Consider the following 16,718-nt stretch of genomic DNA (forward strand, 5'->3'; position numbering starts at 1 on the left):
ACACCCCGGAGAAGCACGGTTCGCGGCGGCTTTCCAGAGCGCTGGTGGGATGCGAACAGAGGCGACACAGGGGTCTGCGGTTTCATCACATCCGCCGGCCGTGCTTGGCGTACACTGCACACGTTTTCCGTCGAGCATTTCCATTCTACGGGACAGCAATGTGAAAACGGCAGTGCTGCATATGGAAGCACCATACTGAAGACGGCTGTCGTTGTCGGGTACGTATTCAGGCCTTTCTTCGAGCTCCGACTTCGGCTTGTTGGCCCACGGAGTATTGACAGCAAAGCTTTAATTGCCGCGTCGGTCGGAATTTTTCGTGTCGTTTCAAGACAGAAAACGCGTTGAGGCAGCACAAGGTTTGTGGTGAAAGCTGTGTAACCTCTCATTCTAATTTAGGCATCTTGGAAAAAATCACTCTGCAATTTACCGCTAAGACATCCCGATACTTGCGTCGAGTTTCGTTTATCTGCCGTCATTACTTTCCTTTGTAGACGTTTCGCAATTCCTGTCTGATATCTGAGCTACAGAAAACAGCTTAACTGTTGTTTAATCGAAACTATTGCGAAACAAGCTGTATGCCGTTTTACTTCACAGACGACTACATAACTGAGGGGAGTTTTATCTCAACCGGTGTCATGAACAATTATCAGTAACAGCATAAGGTTCGGGAAAGGCACCGTGAAACGAGCAGCCTCATGTCTGCTAGGATAAGAGTGTAGCTTCGTTAAGCTAATTTTCAGAGAAGTATGGTAAATGGGAAATTAGAAACAATCGTGTTGTCTTTTTTTGCGCTAGTTTTGCCTGCGGTAAATACACTCCAGCGGTCAATACACTCAAATTATTTTTAATGTTGCAACTCGAAATGCATGATTAAGTTTTCGAAAATATTTTTATTAGTATTTTACCAGCGTTGCTCCCCATTTACTTGGACAGTACGTACAGAAACGCACTGTTCCTGCCTCTTCCGCGTACAGTCTAGTCCACTTCGAACAATATCGAGGTGCCAAGGAACTACCATCGTTACATCCGATCATTGTAAAAAGCGGATTGCGAAGGAAATATAAAACAGCGCTCAAAACATTTTCTTTGCGTGCAAGCAAGGTCGTATTACCACTTATTTGCGGAAAAGAAGCCATGCTCAGCCAACCTGGTTTGCTCCACGCGAAGCTGGTGCACATCTTTTTCCAGAGCATCTATGATTCACCAGCTGAGCAAAAGGTCCTTGGCGGAAACGAAGTCCCTGAGGGACTGTGTCATGCTTTAAGCCTCTTGCGAAGAGACTACCTGAGTAGGCAGCGCAACCGCATCATTAGAGTCGTCACTATAACCGCTGTCCGCAGCACGTATACTCGCAACAGGGGCCTTTGAGTGAGGCACTCGGAAGTTTCCAAAAACATCGGCCCTGACGTCCCTTCCAAGGAAAAAACGGAGGCAGTTCAAGAGGAACCTAGTCAAATGAAAGAAAAAACAGTGCGCACGTGACAAAACGAGAACGCACGTCGCGAGCGAGCGGCTCCGCGATTTCGCGAGTGGGCGCGGGGAGGATGCCAAGTCGGCGGCGCCGGGAGGGGTGTACGGAAGGAAAACTGCTCTCCTCCTCTCTGCTTTCTCGTAAGCGGCACAGTCGACTCGTTTTCTGATGGGTGGAAGGTAGCGTCGGTAGCGTAGCTTATTTAGTGACGCTAGTGGAAGGGATGCGATGCTCATCGTGGCTCGCGGGGCATGCCGTCGTCGTGGTGAGCCACCGGGAGCTCGCACTTTCGGCGCACGCTGGAACCAGATTCAATCGTTATATCCAATATCGCGGAAGTGGCGCATTGTAACAAGCGACTTATTTTCCCATAGAAAGAATACGGAAGTGGATGGTGCCATGGTTGTTCATCGTTATATCCGATATATTGTTATAAATGGTATCGTTATAAGTGGACTCGACTGTATATATTATAAATGGGGTTCTGCGTTTTCGGATTAATCCGATAAAATACGAAAAACACTCGCCGGTAAAAATTTTGCGAATTCGAATTTATCCGAAAAACTCCGAATTCAGAGACCACCGCCTGTAAAAACCGGACTACCCTTTTATCTTTCCCTGGCATCCTCGAACAACTTTTCCTACTCTATTTTCATGTCTCCACTTTTGTTCGTTACGCTTACGTTCCCAAGCTTCACAAAGGGAGTCGCTTTGGACCCTTATCATAAAAAACAAGATCTCTCCCCGCAACAATAGTCGAACCAAGGTCAAACACTTCTCACCTTCCTTGCCACTCCACTTCCGGCCTTTTCCCCGGATATGTTCTTTTCCTAGAATTTCATTCGCCCTTCTCTGACCTCATTTCGCTAAGGATTAAACGTTTGAATAAGCGCAAAGGAACAAGGACGAACGAAGTGGACGGGACACGGCGCTACTATCAACTCGTTTATTTTCACTGTGACGCCGAATTTTGTACGGGATGGTACACTGCGAACGAAAGAAAAGAGGGAAAGGGGAGGAGCACAAGCAAATACAATAAAAACTTAAAACTAAAAAGTGGACGATGACCGTGCAAACACCCATGTTAAAAACACACTTTAGGAAGGCAAAAACTAGTGATTGGACAAAAACTAGAATCTCAGTTCTGTCTTTTTCAGTGTTATGGAAGCCGTAACGCATTTGTCTTTGAATGAAACAATGTGGTAGGCCTCGATGATTTTTTCGTTAGCTGATCCTCGTGTCGGCCTACAATGCTGGTCTTTGATGTCTTTTGCTGTTTGATTTCTTTTATTCTTGTACATGGCATTTCTAACGATCAATATTCTACGACCCTAATAATCCGAAAAACTCGGAATTCTGTGTACTCTGAAAGGACGCTCCGAAAAACTCCGAATTTGCAAAACTAAACAAACTCCGAAAAACGCCCTCCGAATTTGCTCAAAAATAAACTCCGAAAAGGCAGAAACCTAATTATAAAGCAATGGCTTTGGGGGAGGGGGGGGGGATCAACGCTGAAGACCTCCCCCCCTCCCCGCCACCACGAAATTTCTCTGGGGAAAAGGGGAGGAACCGCATAAGTGGAATAAATCTGTCCATCATCGAATAGTTACTGTGGATAAATATTTCTGTGTCACAAGCTAAGGACCAACCAAACGCGGATTCTATGTACCCGTGCACCTAACAGAATAACCAGCCGTTTTGCGGTTCCACGGCAGGAAAACTTAAAAGACGAAAAAAAAGAACTACGAGAAAGGGTAACAGCACGGCCACAATACGATGCTCTTTAATTTTTAAGTTAATAATTTTTTTGCTTCGGCAGTTTTTTGTTTATTAGTGTTTTCTCTGTTCATGCTCTTCTTTCCCCTTTATTTGTTTTTTTAGACCCCCCTATCTACATGGCATCCTGCGTACGTCACTGTTGCAAAAGCATTCTGCGAGTTTACAGTGGACTTCCTGCGCCAAATAATTTTATACGTACGCGAGTCACGGAAGCAGAAATTGTGGCGCTGTTGCTCATACGGGCATCCTGGTAGGCAGAAGTCCACCGAGTTCAAACTTTCGTCAATGAAACTTTTTTATAGCGATTGTACTGCTCACGAGTACTCTTGTAACTTACCCCACAACATGCAATGGGTTTGGCGGCATTAGCAGCAACGTAGTACAAAATGCTGCAGCTGCATTAGCTTATCCAAAAGACGATAGACAAGTGATGAAATAAGTACCGTAATCCCTTGTTATAACAAAATCAGCGGCATGGCGAAAAATTTCGTTATATGTGGTATTTTGATATAAGCGACCACACGAGAAAATTTAAGTAGTTGAGATTCAATTGCGCTACAAGTGCGAATAAAAACCCAATGCATTGAGTAATGCAAAACTTTACTCAGGTGCGAAAAAGGCAATGAGCTGTGGCTGTTTCATGTTCTTGCCGGGCGCGAGCAACCCCTGCTCCAATTGGACCAGCACTGACTGGCACCGGAACACCTCGTAGACTGCTAAGCGAATGAGGAGAGCAAGGCAGCCACGTTTATAGGGGGGAGGTAGGGGCGTCACGAAACGCTATGAGAGTTTCGCGCTGGAAAGCGCCGTAAATGCCGTGGCTTGTTGTTGTGTTTGTTGTGTTTGTTGAGCTCAAAAAAACGATTACCCGCTCATTGTGAGTACACAGCCCAATCATGAAAACTGACCGGTTTTGCACTAGGAGCCTTGAATGATCACTGGGCAATTTTGTCCCGAGGTGTACAGCTGTGAACTTTGCAAAACAAAAATATTTTCTCGCCCTTCTGTCGACGGCACTGCCCATTCCGCGCATCGAGTGCCCGTGTTCGCCCACCATTGCGTCCACGCTATTGACCAATGTTTAGGGATAAAATTCAATCACCCTCCCACGCTTTTGGACCGTTTGTCTGAAGTCGGATGGCGCGAATCGAGCACGACCGGCTCGAGAAAACCTCTTGGGAAACACCAGCTTGTTAACCCACCACATTGAAACCCAACCCTCCCACTACCTGGCTGGAGGTGACCGGGAGCTCCTCGCCCGAGCTACAGCTCCTGACCGCCCCTAGGGCTCAGGATTACCTGGCGCGCCTCCCTCACCTGAGGGACACTCGCTAGGACCTTTGTGGCCTTTGCTTTAGGGGAACATGTAACCGCACCGTGACAGTAAACATCCACAGGCAGGTGGGCGAACGCTCGGTTTACTTTCGGTTTCGACTTTTTTGTTAGTACTTAAGAAAGCGAATATCGACGTCGCAAAGTTATTTCCATAAAGCGACACCGTGAGCCGGCCTAGTTGGCATCTATGCATGGCACCGATTGCGCAGAATACAAACAAGGACGAAAAAAAAAAAAAACGACAAGAACGAGTGCTCGTCCTTGTCGTTTCCTTCTTCGCCCTTGTTTGGTTTTTGCGCAATCGGTGCCATAGTTATTTCTATAAGTTCTGTTGTAACTAAGATTTAATGTTATTTGACGTTTTTCATTAGGTTTTCTGCTCTGTGGCGGGTTACTCGCACTGTGGCGCCCCGAAACCCGTCGAAAAATCACTGGGTTCTGTGGTTCATCCCCTTCTTCAGTCGTACAAATAATCGCTGCTCGACTATGATTTCTACAGGACATTTTTGCGGCCTAGTTGCTTCGCAGAAGTGATAGCGGCTGTGAAACAAGACGGGTTCGGAAGGGGAAGACGACAGTCTTGTTTCCTTCTTCACCTGTCCTCTTCTCCTTCTTTAGTACGATGCCTTCGTACGGCGCTTTCATTCAATGTTGTATCTTAAGCCTGGTTATGTCCAATGCAGGACGAAGGCCTCTCCCTAAGATCTCCAGCCGCACCTGTAATTACTGCTGCAATTACAATCCTTTAAATTAAGCAAACTGGGGGGAAGGATATCCTGTCACGAGTTTTTTAAAAAAATGGAGTCGGGCCGTAGTATGCAAAACTCACGATCGACGGGCCACCAGGCTTAGTGGCTACAAAGAGAGGGGGGGTTGAAGTAGGAGAATAGCATAATACTGTAGAAGGGCGTGTTAACGTTCTTGAATAAACTTTCGCTCGATCCGTTTCCTTGCTTTAAGGCGACCGATAGAATAATAGCTTCCGGACAATTTATAGGGGAATCAAAGACAAACTGTTTAATTATTGTCTTTAGTTATTTTTCGTGCCCGCCGTTAAAAATACCAGGAAATTGCCGAGCACGCCCACGTGAGAGCGCCAACGTGAGCTCGCAGACATGAGCGGGTGCCTTGTGGCCACCGCCCGGCAGTAAAAAAAGAACCAAGAAAATTCCGAGCATACGTGTGTGCGTGCGTGCCCAGCGTCTCCGGCGCATGTTTGTCAATTTCAAGCCAAGCCACTGAGGTTGATTGGTCAAGATTGCGGCGACCGTCGTGCAGCTATAAAACCAAGGAAATGCCGAGCGCTCGTGGGTGCGTGCCTCGCGGCGACCGCCCGCCGTCTCCGGCGCACGTTTTTCAAGTCAAGCATTCCCACTTATAGAGATGCGCGAAGATTGGTTAAACAGGAACTCCAGCGTTCGCCATAATCGTGGCAACACTTGCTCGGAACGAGAAAGACACGTCACCCCAAGGTGATGTCCTATGATTATGACTTCCAAAAAAATGAAAGAAGCTCATACTTATAGCAACAATGATGGAGCAAAGGACGTTTCGGCAGCGAGGAAGAAGCAAACCGTCTGCAACCGTGTTCTTAAACCGTCGTGATGGTCGTGAGGGCTGCGTACAGCTTCACTACCTTCAAGTCTTACGCGTTAGTGTGAGCTTCCTTTATTTTTTAAATTTTTGTCTGAACGATATGTACCCACAAATACATTGAAATCTACCCACAGGAATAAATCTATTACATTTTCTAAAGAGAAGGACGTAGCCTAATAACAATAATTTATAATATTAGGAATAGCCTAGGATCAGGTAATGAATATATTTCTGTATGTTTCCCTCGCTTCCAATTACTTTGTGTGCTTTTTTTGAGCCCGAAAGAAATCTGCAGTCTTCAGTAACCCCTTCGGCAGAGTTTTTTGTCAGCGGCGTGTCACATGCACATGAGTGCCTCGTTCCTCAGTATTCCTGCTTTTTCCAGTAGCGATGCTAAACAATAATAAAACAAAAGCTCCTTGTATAATTTACAATATCCATAAGGGATGGAGACATCATCACTTGTATGCAGATGCCATAAATATATATACTTCATTCCGTGGTGTGGCCAAGCGGGATTCACTCAAAATCAATATCAATGGCCGCCATGTTCAGCAGCACTTATACTAGAACTCACAGAAAAAAATAAAAAAGAGAAAACTGAATGTTGCCCGAAAGGCAAAGGATCAAATTGGGACAGCAATTTGGGAGCCAGCTATAAAAAGTAGCGATAGTAGTTTTATCGGCCGTATCCACTATGAAGAATTCGCTTGCCGACTTATTTACCACGTAACACGCATGGTGTCCTAGCGTAAGGCAAAGATGAACACATCACACTCAATGACTACGGACACAATTCAAAGCATATCATTTGAATAGAAAACAATAGAAAGACTAACGCAAATCAACAAAAATAGGGTGCATGGCAGCCGTATAAGGTGAGACCTTTTTTGTGTGAGCTTTAAGGCAACTGGAACTGGTCGATTTTATTTATGAGCTTGTTTTGTTTAACATATACTGCTCCGTTATGTGTTAAAAACTGTAATACGTCAGTTTTATGTCTATTTACGTTTTATTCTTTATTTACGTGCGCGAATATATGTTTTTTTCTGTTTCTATTGTGCAAATAAGACGCTCCCCTCCCTGTTTCAATACTGAAGCTCAGTTCATCTACGAGAATACCATTATAAGCCTGGATGTAAAGTATGCCCATATATGACCACCACGCATCGCGCCACCAGAGCGCCAGCAGCAAACATGGAGCAGCTGACGTCAGCCGTGGCGTAATATTGCAATGCGATTCTCGTTAACTCCGTTCCCCCCCTTAACTGGGACTGAAAATAACCTTGTTGCTCTTGCTTTGTTGGAAGAGCAGCATATTCTGGACTTTTATTAGACGAAGTCATCGACTGACACTGACAGACCCTACGAGATCGTACCATTTCGACGAGGAATACCGTCGTCCGGGATGAGGAACCGCAGAAAACGAATGCAGGATGTGTTACTAAGATTAAATAGCCTCACCACTGCCTATTTGTTTAGTCGTCGAGTTGTAATTGTTTATTTGATGCGCCCTTGCCCCGTCGTAGTGGCGGCAGGCCGCTTATGAACAGTCTATGAGGGGCCCGTTCTTTGCTGAGCGACTATTCATTCGTTGAGGGGCCCGTTCGTTGCGACTATTCAAACATTCTCAACCATTCGCGGAAACGACTAAAGCATACATACAGACACTACTCATTTCTCCACGAAATGTTCCGTACAAACTTTTGTTGGCTTGCAGAAAGCAAAATGTTGTCCCTCATGCCTCTTGATTGCTACGATCCACCTGTTCTTCGTCTGTATGTCAGCGGGCAACTCGTGATATATGACACATGCAAATAATTTATGTAAGTTACAAACAGGTGATGTATCATCCACCTGTATCACACAAGCAGTAAAATTCGTGCATTGCGTCAGGTGGCTCGTACTTGCATCTGTATGTATAGAAAATTAGCATTCTAATTGAGTTAGCCCACGGCGTGGTCGCTGCACCGTTTGCGCCTTAACACCACGACAGAATGGAATACGCATAATGTAAAGACAAAAAATAAAGTTTTAGACCGCATTCGCTATCTAGCGCTGTTGGAATGTCAAAACAAGCAGGGCCAAACAGGCCTGCAGGCTTGTATTTTTGGCTCCACTGACACAACTTCGGCCGTCACGCTCCTCTCTCTGTTTCAAAAAAAAAAAACAGTTCCAAAAAATAACGACGAGCGCGTTTGCGGTTCACAGATGTCGAAATATCCATTAGCGCGGCCAGAGCAAAGCACGAATGCAGTTTCGACTTCGCCTTCACTGAAACAACTCTGCTGCCTAAATGTTCGGCGCTTATAACGGCGGCAGCCGTGACCGGCACGTGAAACGCAGGTCTCAAGGTATTGTATAAAAAAGACGCATTGCCCTGGATATTCTGAAATCAAAACAGAAGATGATAAAGGTGCGCGTCGTACACACTTTTCGCTAGCTTCACTGCACATAAACGTACCACTTGCAGAGAGGTACCCAGCAGTGCGTGGGCATCGTGCCATACAATGCCACATGAGCCCTAACCTCGTATGCAAAACAACTAAAACTATGTCTTTATGAAGCTGCATGATGGAGAAGCGATGGGCCAAAATGATTAACCACGACGCGAACTCCCAGCGCGACGTTTTCTTTATCATGGCGTCGTCGCGTTTACCACCAGTGTTGCCACCGCTGAGTGATCAGTGTTGCCCGCATTTTTCTAAGGCTCTTTTCGGCAAGTGTGGTTTAACCGGGGTAATATTCTGCGAGGCAGCCTTAGTAAAATGTGTCTTGATTGTGGCCAGTAGTAGAAATTGCGAAGGAGGCATAGACGAGCAATGACGCGATGAGATTCAAGGGTCGGTAAGGAGAAATATTGTTTAAGGGCAGTGACGCAGAGAGGATTGGCATAGTGCCATGTGATCAAGCATGCGGCGCGGTTTTGAACGGCTTCAGTTTGAGCAGCTAATGTATGCTTGTGATGAATGCTACAGGGCTGATGCATAGTCCAGTTTCGGCCTTACGAATGTTAGATAGGCTAGTCTTTTAATTTTCTCAAAAGAAAGGTTTAGATTACGGCGAAGATATCCGATAGTACGAGAGGCTTCCGAGCAAATGGTGCCGAAGTTTTTTTTCAGACAAAAACTTTTAACTTTAAAGCACAACGGACTATTCGTGAAAGGGCATAAAATAGAAGTACAGACGCCTTCTAAGAAACAGTTAATCTACAACTGCCCGGGGGGCTTCACAGGCAGGAAGTTCGTGCAGTGAGCATCTAGCTTCCAGACTAAAAAGAATAATAAGAGTTCCCCTTCCAAATGCGATTAAATAACTGGAGACAAAGAGTGTTGTGCACGGGTTTTTCGAATGGAAGGTTTCCGGAGGCGTGATTGACAACCGTATTTAGTTCTTCATAACTGACGCTGGGAGCGACTGGTAGCACTGGGAAGAGGCCCATTGCCCTTCTGCACAGGGCGTATTGTCGTTTACACCTGTGTGTACGCTGTTTGTGCAGCCTCGGCACTCGACCTTCCGGTTGCGCCGACATCGACTGTCAAGGGTATGGCCGGCGAGGAGAACAAGATGGTAGCAGAGGTAAGTGGTTATATGCCACTCAAATATTATCGGCCGCTGACTTGGCGCGGTGCGGGCGAGTGCAGCTGGAGCCTCCCTTTTTTAGCAGAGTATGTGATGTGTACACCGGCAACCGAGAATTTTCAATGCGAAAGCGTTAAACGTTACATTGTGCAAGAATCTGGCGTCGGTGTGACCGAGCGATGTTTTTCAAAGATTATTGACGGACCAAAGAGAACAGAACGCAAAAAATAGATAATATTCCGCGAATTTTGCTTTACAATTCATAGCCAGGGTCCACGGAATGCGATTGAGAGAGAGAGAAAAAAACCTTAAAGGAGTAGTGACACGAAATTTCAAAGCTGGGACAACTATGTAAAATGCTTCCTTTTTTCAGTAGATATCTCCAAGCAAGTTTTAAGACTAGCCGTTCAGTATAACATATTTTAAACCCATTGTAATCTCAGCCCCCACGAGAAACCCCAGAGCGGGCCAACATGACATCATCTGCTACTTGCCACAAACTGCCTACGTCGGGACTTCCGTGACGTACCCGACGCGGTGGCTGCGGTTGGCGCGCACTGCTACACCGTGTGTACACGTCATGGTTTCGGGACTGACGTCATGCTACCCGGGCGCGCGGTGATGGTGACGACCTCTGCCGGTCTGGGCGAGCGCATCCAGACCGGCAGGGGTGCGACAAGAATGGTCACGTCCGGTGGTACCTCCTGTCATAGCAGCCGCTCAGCGTTCGTTTTGTCGTAACCGAAACTGACGCGAATAAACGACCTCGTAAATGATTGTTTACGCCGCGATCGAGTGTCTAATGTGCCATTATATGATTGGTGGGCTCATAGGTACCCAGAGCTACGAAAAAAACGTAACACGAAAATTCCGTGTCAGTACTCCTTTAATGAAAGCTGAATGGGTGAGCTCCACTAACGGTAGTGCTTGCTACACGGGGCCCCACACATCGAACGATCCTCATCTCAGGCTAACTGTACCGTACGTTGTACTAGTCGATTACGTTGCGGCCTTGAACACGTGGCTTACAGACGAGAAGGAAAGAATGAAAGGGTTCACCGTAAGCATAGCAGAGTGTCTCTGATGCGGAAAAGTTTAGAGACAGACGCAGACCTGTTCAGACATAGGCTAATTTTTGTTATATGCGTTCATTTCCAATTCCCGGATTTTCCGCCCCTGCGATGACCCCGGGCTAGGAAAAGGCGCCCCGTAGGGGAGTCAGGATTAATTTGGACCACCTGGGCGCCTGTAACAGTGCGCTTAAATCTGGACACACGGGCGTTATCGTTTTTCGCCTCCACCCGAAAAGCGGCCTCCTCGGCTGAAATCGAACCTGCGTCCTTGGGCTCAACGGAACCGCGCCTCAGCCACTGAGCCGTCGCTGCTCGTTCGTTCATATTTGTAACGCTTACCAAGGTCTACTAAGCAATTTTAGGTTTTGTTTCATGTAACATATAATGGGGTGAATCTGCATTTGAGGCCAAATTAAGCGTTCTTAAGGATTCATTAATATGCGTTTCAGCCGCCAATATAGTAAAGAACCGATCATAGCCAAACACTCCCGCTAGTCGCTCATAATCTATTTTTACCGCGAAATCACGCCTTAATGTTCGGCAGTGGGAGTATGGAGAACGAACGAGCTACGTAGAAGAATTAAGCAGTCGGCAAGTTTTGTCTGCTACATGGACGACTGGTCATTTTGGTGCCAAATAATTGCAGTGCATCGACGCCTACGTGCGTACATACGTCTACATGCCAAGGTCACAGAACCTGCAGACGTACATAACGAATAGGGGGGAATGCCCGGAAACTGACTTCATTGGAATCAGCTCGGGAACAGAGGTTTTTCTGAAAGAGCTTGTAAAGACGCCACGCCTTCGCGCCACTGTTTTGCAATCGCTCACACATTGTTCGTTCCCGGCTCGCACCCAAGCAGTTAGTGGAGCATCGCGATGCACTCATAACCTACCCACCGTGTGAAACGCTCGTGCGCGCAGGCGGAGTTTGAGTACAATTTACATGAAATATGCTTTTCCAATGTACCACAAGCTGGGATTTCTTATCGTGGAAAATTGAACGCGCATGTCATGGGGGAAAACACCGACTAAAGCGTTGCATAACTATCGCCTGCTTCTCTTTCGCAGCAGAGCTGTATTAAAGCCAAGCTTTAGGGTCCTTACTGATGCCGTTGTACGCCAACACGCCCTGAAGAAAGCAGCGACTGATCTTCGTTGCGGCTGACCTACATTAACAACCAGTTACCCATTCGATGCCGCGCCGCGGACGTTTTGACGCCGTGAAATTGGAAAAAGACCGCTTTCATCCAGAGTAGCTGAATCCTTAAAGGCCAACTGCACTCAAATTTTTCTTTGCCCAAATTTGATTCGAATAATTAGTTTACGCACTTGAAATCACCATGGCGGAATACTAAGCCTCGTAAGCTAACGGCACACTAGGAATCGGCGTTGGGAGTAGCTCCGAGCAGGCGACATTTGCACCTGGCGGGGAGTCGCCGAAACATGTTCCGAGCGGCCTGTGACGAAGGTTGGGGGACCTGTCCAGTGGCGCTCGTGATTTTCTGGCGGCTTGCACGTGCTCTGCCGGGCGCAGGAATGCGTTCGCCGTAGGTTTCTTGTGCTACATCACCGCGTTGTACCGCAGTCGGAATCACATCTTTAAAAATAGCCGCATAGGTAGCAATATCCCCCGTTTTTTCAGCGATAAAAGCCTACAAACTATACGCACGCTTGCGATGTTTCAGGAGATAGCTGACCTTTTTTTACGTGAAAAAAATATTTTTGCTCCAGAAAAACAGCCCGAATTGCGAACTTGCCTGTACGTTTGTCAGTATTATTACATCTACCACACTAAAAAAGATATTTTATAAATTCTGGACCACTTGCACTTCCCCGTCCAATATTTCCCGTATTTGGGCTGGCCCAACGCCGCCTCCTGCCGTAGACCCCTTTAGAAGTTCGGCAACATAACTACAGTTGTTCGACGCGCGGTATGAACATTTGTGTGACAAAACTTGCCTCGCTCGTGGTAACGAATAGATTCTTAGAAAGAACGGCCGTCATCGCGAAATGCGAAAGGTAACAAAACTGTTCCTCTCCTAAGCCACAAAACTACATTTTTTTTAAATCCTGAATTAAGGTATTTACTTCTGTAGAGTGTTAGATTTAGTTTACTTGAATGTAAAATGTTATCAATCGCATGTGGCACTGGTGAAAATAAAAACCAGCACTAGATAGGTAACTTTTTTAGCATCATCTTGCTGTGGAGGCTGACATATGGTCCGAGACAAATTTTTCAACTCGATCGTCTATGTGTGGCGAGGTGAAAAATAATGTGCTCACTTTTAAATTTCTGCTTGCACATAATGATATTGTGAAAATTGTTTGGGATTGATCTCCGCCGTTGAAAGCTTTGTCCCCCTAAAAAAAGGGAGACGATAGCCGAGGTGCCGGCTAACCAAAGCTGCTTTTTGATATTGCACGAACAAGTAGCTTTGTAAATCTGGACCAGTTTTTTTACTCGCAATTCAGTGAATGCTACTCCGGCAGTTATTCCAATCCAAAAATAACAGTCGGATGGTCTACTTCACGTCGATTGATAGCAACGCGTTGTCGGAATTGTGCCTGACTTCGTTAGTCTTGTCAAACGTTAGGGGAAGTTCTTCTGTAAAAATAAAAACGCAAAACGCGACGCTACTACGCACATCTTGAGGCTGCTGAGAGCGGCCGCCGGTACTGGCGCGCCCGCTTCTCTTTCATCCCCTACGTCACGTGCGGCCGCCGGTTATGGCCGCCGGTACTTCCAGTTTCGGTTCCGAAAACGCCAATCTTCACGAGCCGTTCGCGTCGCGTGAGTTGATATTTGAAGCACAGTATTTGGCCTTTCGCACTCTTTTTATGCCTTTTATCCTTTTTCATGACATTACTTTTACGTTGTCGGAAAATTGAGTGCAGTTAAGGACACAAACAGGGGATAAGAGCTGCTCAACAGCGGTTAAGCTTTACCAAATGACTCAAATCCATCCGTTGCTTTGACGTAAAAATGAGTTCAACTTACTCTGATTGTATGGTTTAATGCAGTGGCTCAACGCAGGCGATGAGGCGCGCCGTAGTGGAGGGCTCCGGATTAATTTTGACCACCTGGGGATCCTTAACGTGTGCCGAAATATCGAATACACGGGCGTGTTTGCTTTTCGCATCCATCAGAAGAGCGGCTGTCGCGGCCGGGAATCGAACCCACGACCTCCTGCTCAGCAGCGTAACGCCTTAGCCACTGAGCCAGCGCGGCGGGTAGTCGAAATTACGCGTCTCTTCATATCCAATTTGGAATCGGGTCCCTTCATTGATTGCGCCCTTGTATTGCAAAACTAGAAGGCGTCCCTGTGGCGAAAACAGTACAAGTGGGAATAAAATATTTATTTCCACGAAGTATAATTCAGAAGTACAGGTGCAACTGGGTTAGTTCACAACGTGAGCTCAACTTCGTTTTCTTTTCGTATCCGAGCACATTCACGTATTTAGTTTGATTTTAAATGCTTAAGCATTTCAATTCGGACTCAATGACGTTCTGCACACTTTCGCCTCTTAAGAAAATTCCAATAAGAAAAAAAGCCTTAGGGCCCTTATACGTCCATATCAGAGTGCGTACATTGTTTACAAAAAAATGTTTTCCCAGCGATACATTCGTGTAGAGCGGTGAAGCTATCATGGTTTTATATTAGTACTTCGTATAGATTGTCCCCACAAAATGTCTACAGAGAAACACATTTTTGTATAACAGAAAAGCCGTCTCCAAAGGGGCTCGTCTCGTTTCAAAGCAGGAAATATTGGGGTTTTGTGAAGATATTTAACTTAACGACTTAGATCCTTGCTTCTTTAGTATCAAACTAATTTTATGGCGCCTGAAAAAACGTCTTCCAGCGAAGCATTCGTGCGCAGTTGTGAAGTCGACTTTGAAGGGGCTCGGTGCACACAGTTTTATAAAGATGCATGTTGTCTAGTGGGGGTGTTTAATGAAAGGCCTTCCTACCTTTGTATCCGACTGCTTTCACGGGGGCCTAAAAGATGTCTTCCCGGCAGTGCACATGTGCGGTGGTGAAACCTACTTTAAAGTGGTAAGCCTAAAGCAGAGCGGCTTACGCATTTATTCGGCTATTCCCAACTCGGAGTTCGTGCATTTTTTTTTCTCCTGTAGTTCGTGCAGGGATAGCCGTAAACGGTGCACCTAAGTCAAGATCTTGAATCTCAGTGCCCCCCACCTGTCTGTGCAGGGTGGTGTTGGTGCCCTCCCGAGCACTTGCACCGGTTCCTGCCACGACAGCACGGGCGACCTGCAGAGAATGGAGCGGCGTGAATTCGTCGACGTGATCGTATCCTGTGTCACGGCCACGGACGACGTGTGCATCAGATTTGCCGCTTACGACGTAGGTGACACCTCTTTTTTTTTTTTCGGGTCAGTGCTTGCCTGCATGCGCAAGCAAGGCGGTTGCTTCTGTGGGAAATATATTGTAGCTCGTGATTTTATCGATCCACAACTATTGAGTGAAATAAAGGCGAACAGGCCACTTGGTCGTGGCTAGGGATGTGTTCCCTTCTAATATGTAAAAACATACGGAGTCAATTGTTTGGCCGAGCGGCAAGTGGTTGAGTCGAGTGACCCTCCGGATTGCATGCTTGCAGTCTTCGTGTTTAAGTAGCCCAAGAAATAATATTTATCTGTATAAATTCATTGATTAATAGCCTTCAACAAGAAACAGGTGATGTGCCCTAAGGGGAAAAGAGAATACGGACGTGGCGGAGGAGAGAAGAGAATAATTATTGTAGAAAGTCATAGAAAGATCTTGCGTAGTGCACTTGAGTTTAAAAAGGCACACTGAATGACACTATAACTGTTATTTAGTTTGTGCATATTCCATTACTGTTCTTCCGGGGCGCACTGTAGAAGGGGAAGCCGTTCACGTATCAGACAACCTCATAGAGACAATTGTGTAGTTAAACTGCATAGTTCCTTCGATTAACGAGACTTATCGAGGTGTATCAAGTAAGTGTTGTTGCGTATTTGATCTCGGCCAGTTGATCTCGAACTTGAGCAAAACAAGGGCATGTTCATATAAAAGACAAAAATTATGGTCAGTGCGCGATTGACGAAAAAAACATTTAGGGGAAGAGTCACCACGTGGATGAGTCTATTGTGGCTGATATCCGCAGTACAGGCAGAGTTAGCGTAGTCCTTTTATTAGCAAACATTTCGCCCTGCCTGTTCAGACAATTGAGAGAATAAATAAATCTGAATAAGGACGTGCCAAAAGTCGTTTCGTACTCGTCATCTTGTATCGTCGATATCGGTGGGGCCAAAACAGAAGAGCTCACGCCCAGTCGTTCCCAGGGTGGGACCCGGGATACAGAGCATCCGGATGTGAACATTTTTTCAGCGTAATTTTTGAATCGTTCAATGTATAATATATATGAAAACTTCGCAGGCACAATACACCAAGCTCCGCTACGAGATGGCCGTCCACTACAGCAGCTTCGAATCCAAGGCCGCCGAGCGACTCGAGGCAGGAGAGATGTACGCTACGCTGCACGAAGGTCGTTGGCTGCGGGTCCGGACCCTCGGAGAGGGCGACGGTGGCCAGGTGATAAGCGGAGACCACAAAGTCATTTACGCAGTGCTGGCTTGGTATAAATGACTGAATCTACACTGGCGCCAACTTTCCATTTCATCAATCGTACAGAAGCGGCCCTTCCCACACGGTGCAAAAGCATCAATTAAACACAGTGATAGGGTGCACACTGCACTAAAACAATCTAAAACATACCTAACCACAGTTATTTACGAAGAAATGGGAAAAAATATTGATTCAGATCACTATACACAAAAATTACTCGACCTAAGAAAAAAAAACAGGTATGATAGCAAGGGCTCGCACCCAGGCCAT

The 16,718-nt window shown here is 46.2% G+C and overlaps 1 protein-coding gene across 1 annotated transcript in view; it reads left to right on the forward strand.

Annotated features, from left to right (window-relative positions):
- Positions 1-16,718, forward strand: part of LOC144166659 (tudor domain-containing protein 7B-like) — a 21,025-nt gene continuing 4,307 nt past the window's right edge. The window contains exons 1-4 of the mRNA XM_077696189.1: positions 1-218; positions 9,681-9,760; positions 15,051-15,203; positions 16,260-16,415. Coding sequence (XP_077552315.1) covers positions 9,728-9,760; positions 15,051-15,203; positions 16,260-16,415 — 342 coding nt within the window. The 5' untranslated portion in view covers positions 1-218; positions 9,681-9,727. The remainder of the gene's footprint in view (positions 219-9,680; positions 9,761-15,050; positions 15,204-16,259; positions 16,416-16,718) is intronic.

The sequence above is a fragment of the Haemaphysalis longicornis genome, unplaced genomic scaffold, assembly GCF_048455015.1.
Source record: "Haemaphysalis longicornis isolate Haplotype H1 unplaced genomic scaffold, Haemaphysalis longicornis Haplotype H1 scaffold_18, whole genome shotgun sequence".
Classification (NCBI taxonomy): Eukaryota; Metazoa; Arthropoda; class Arachnida; order Ixodida; family Ixodidae; genus Haemaphysalis; species Haemaphysalis longicornis.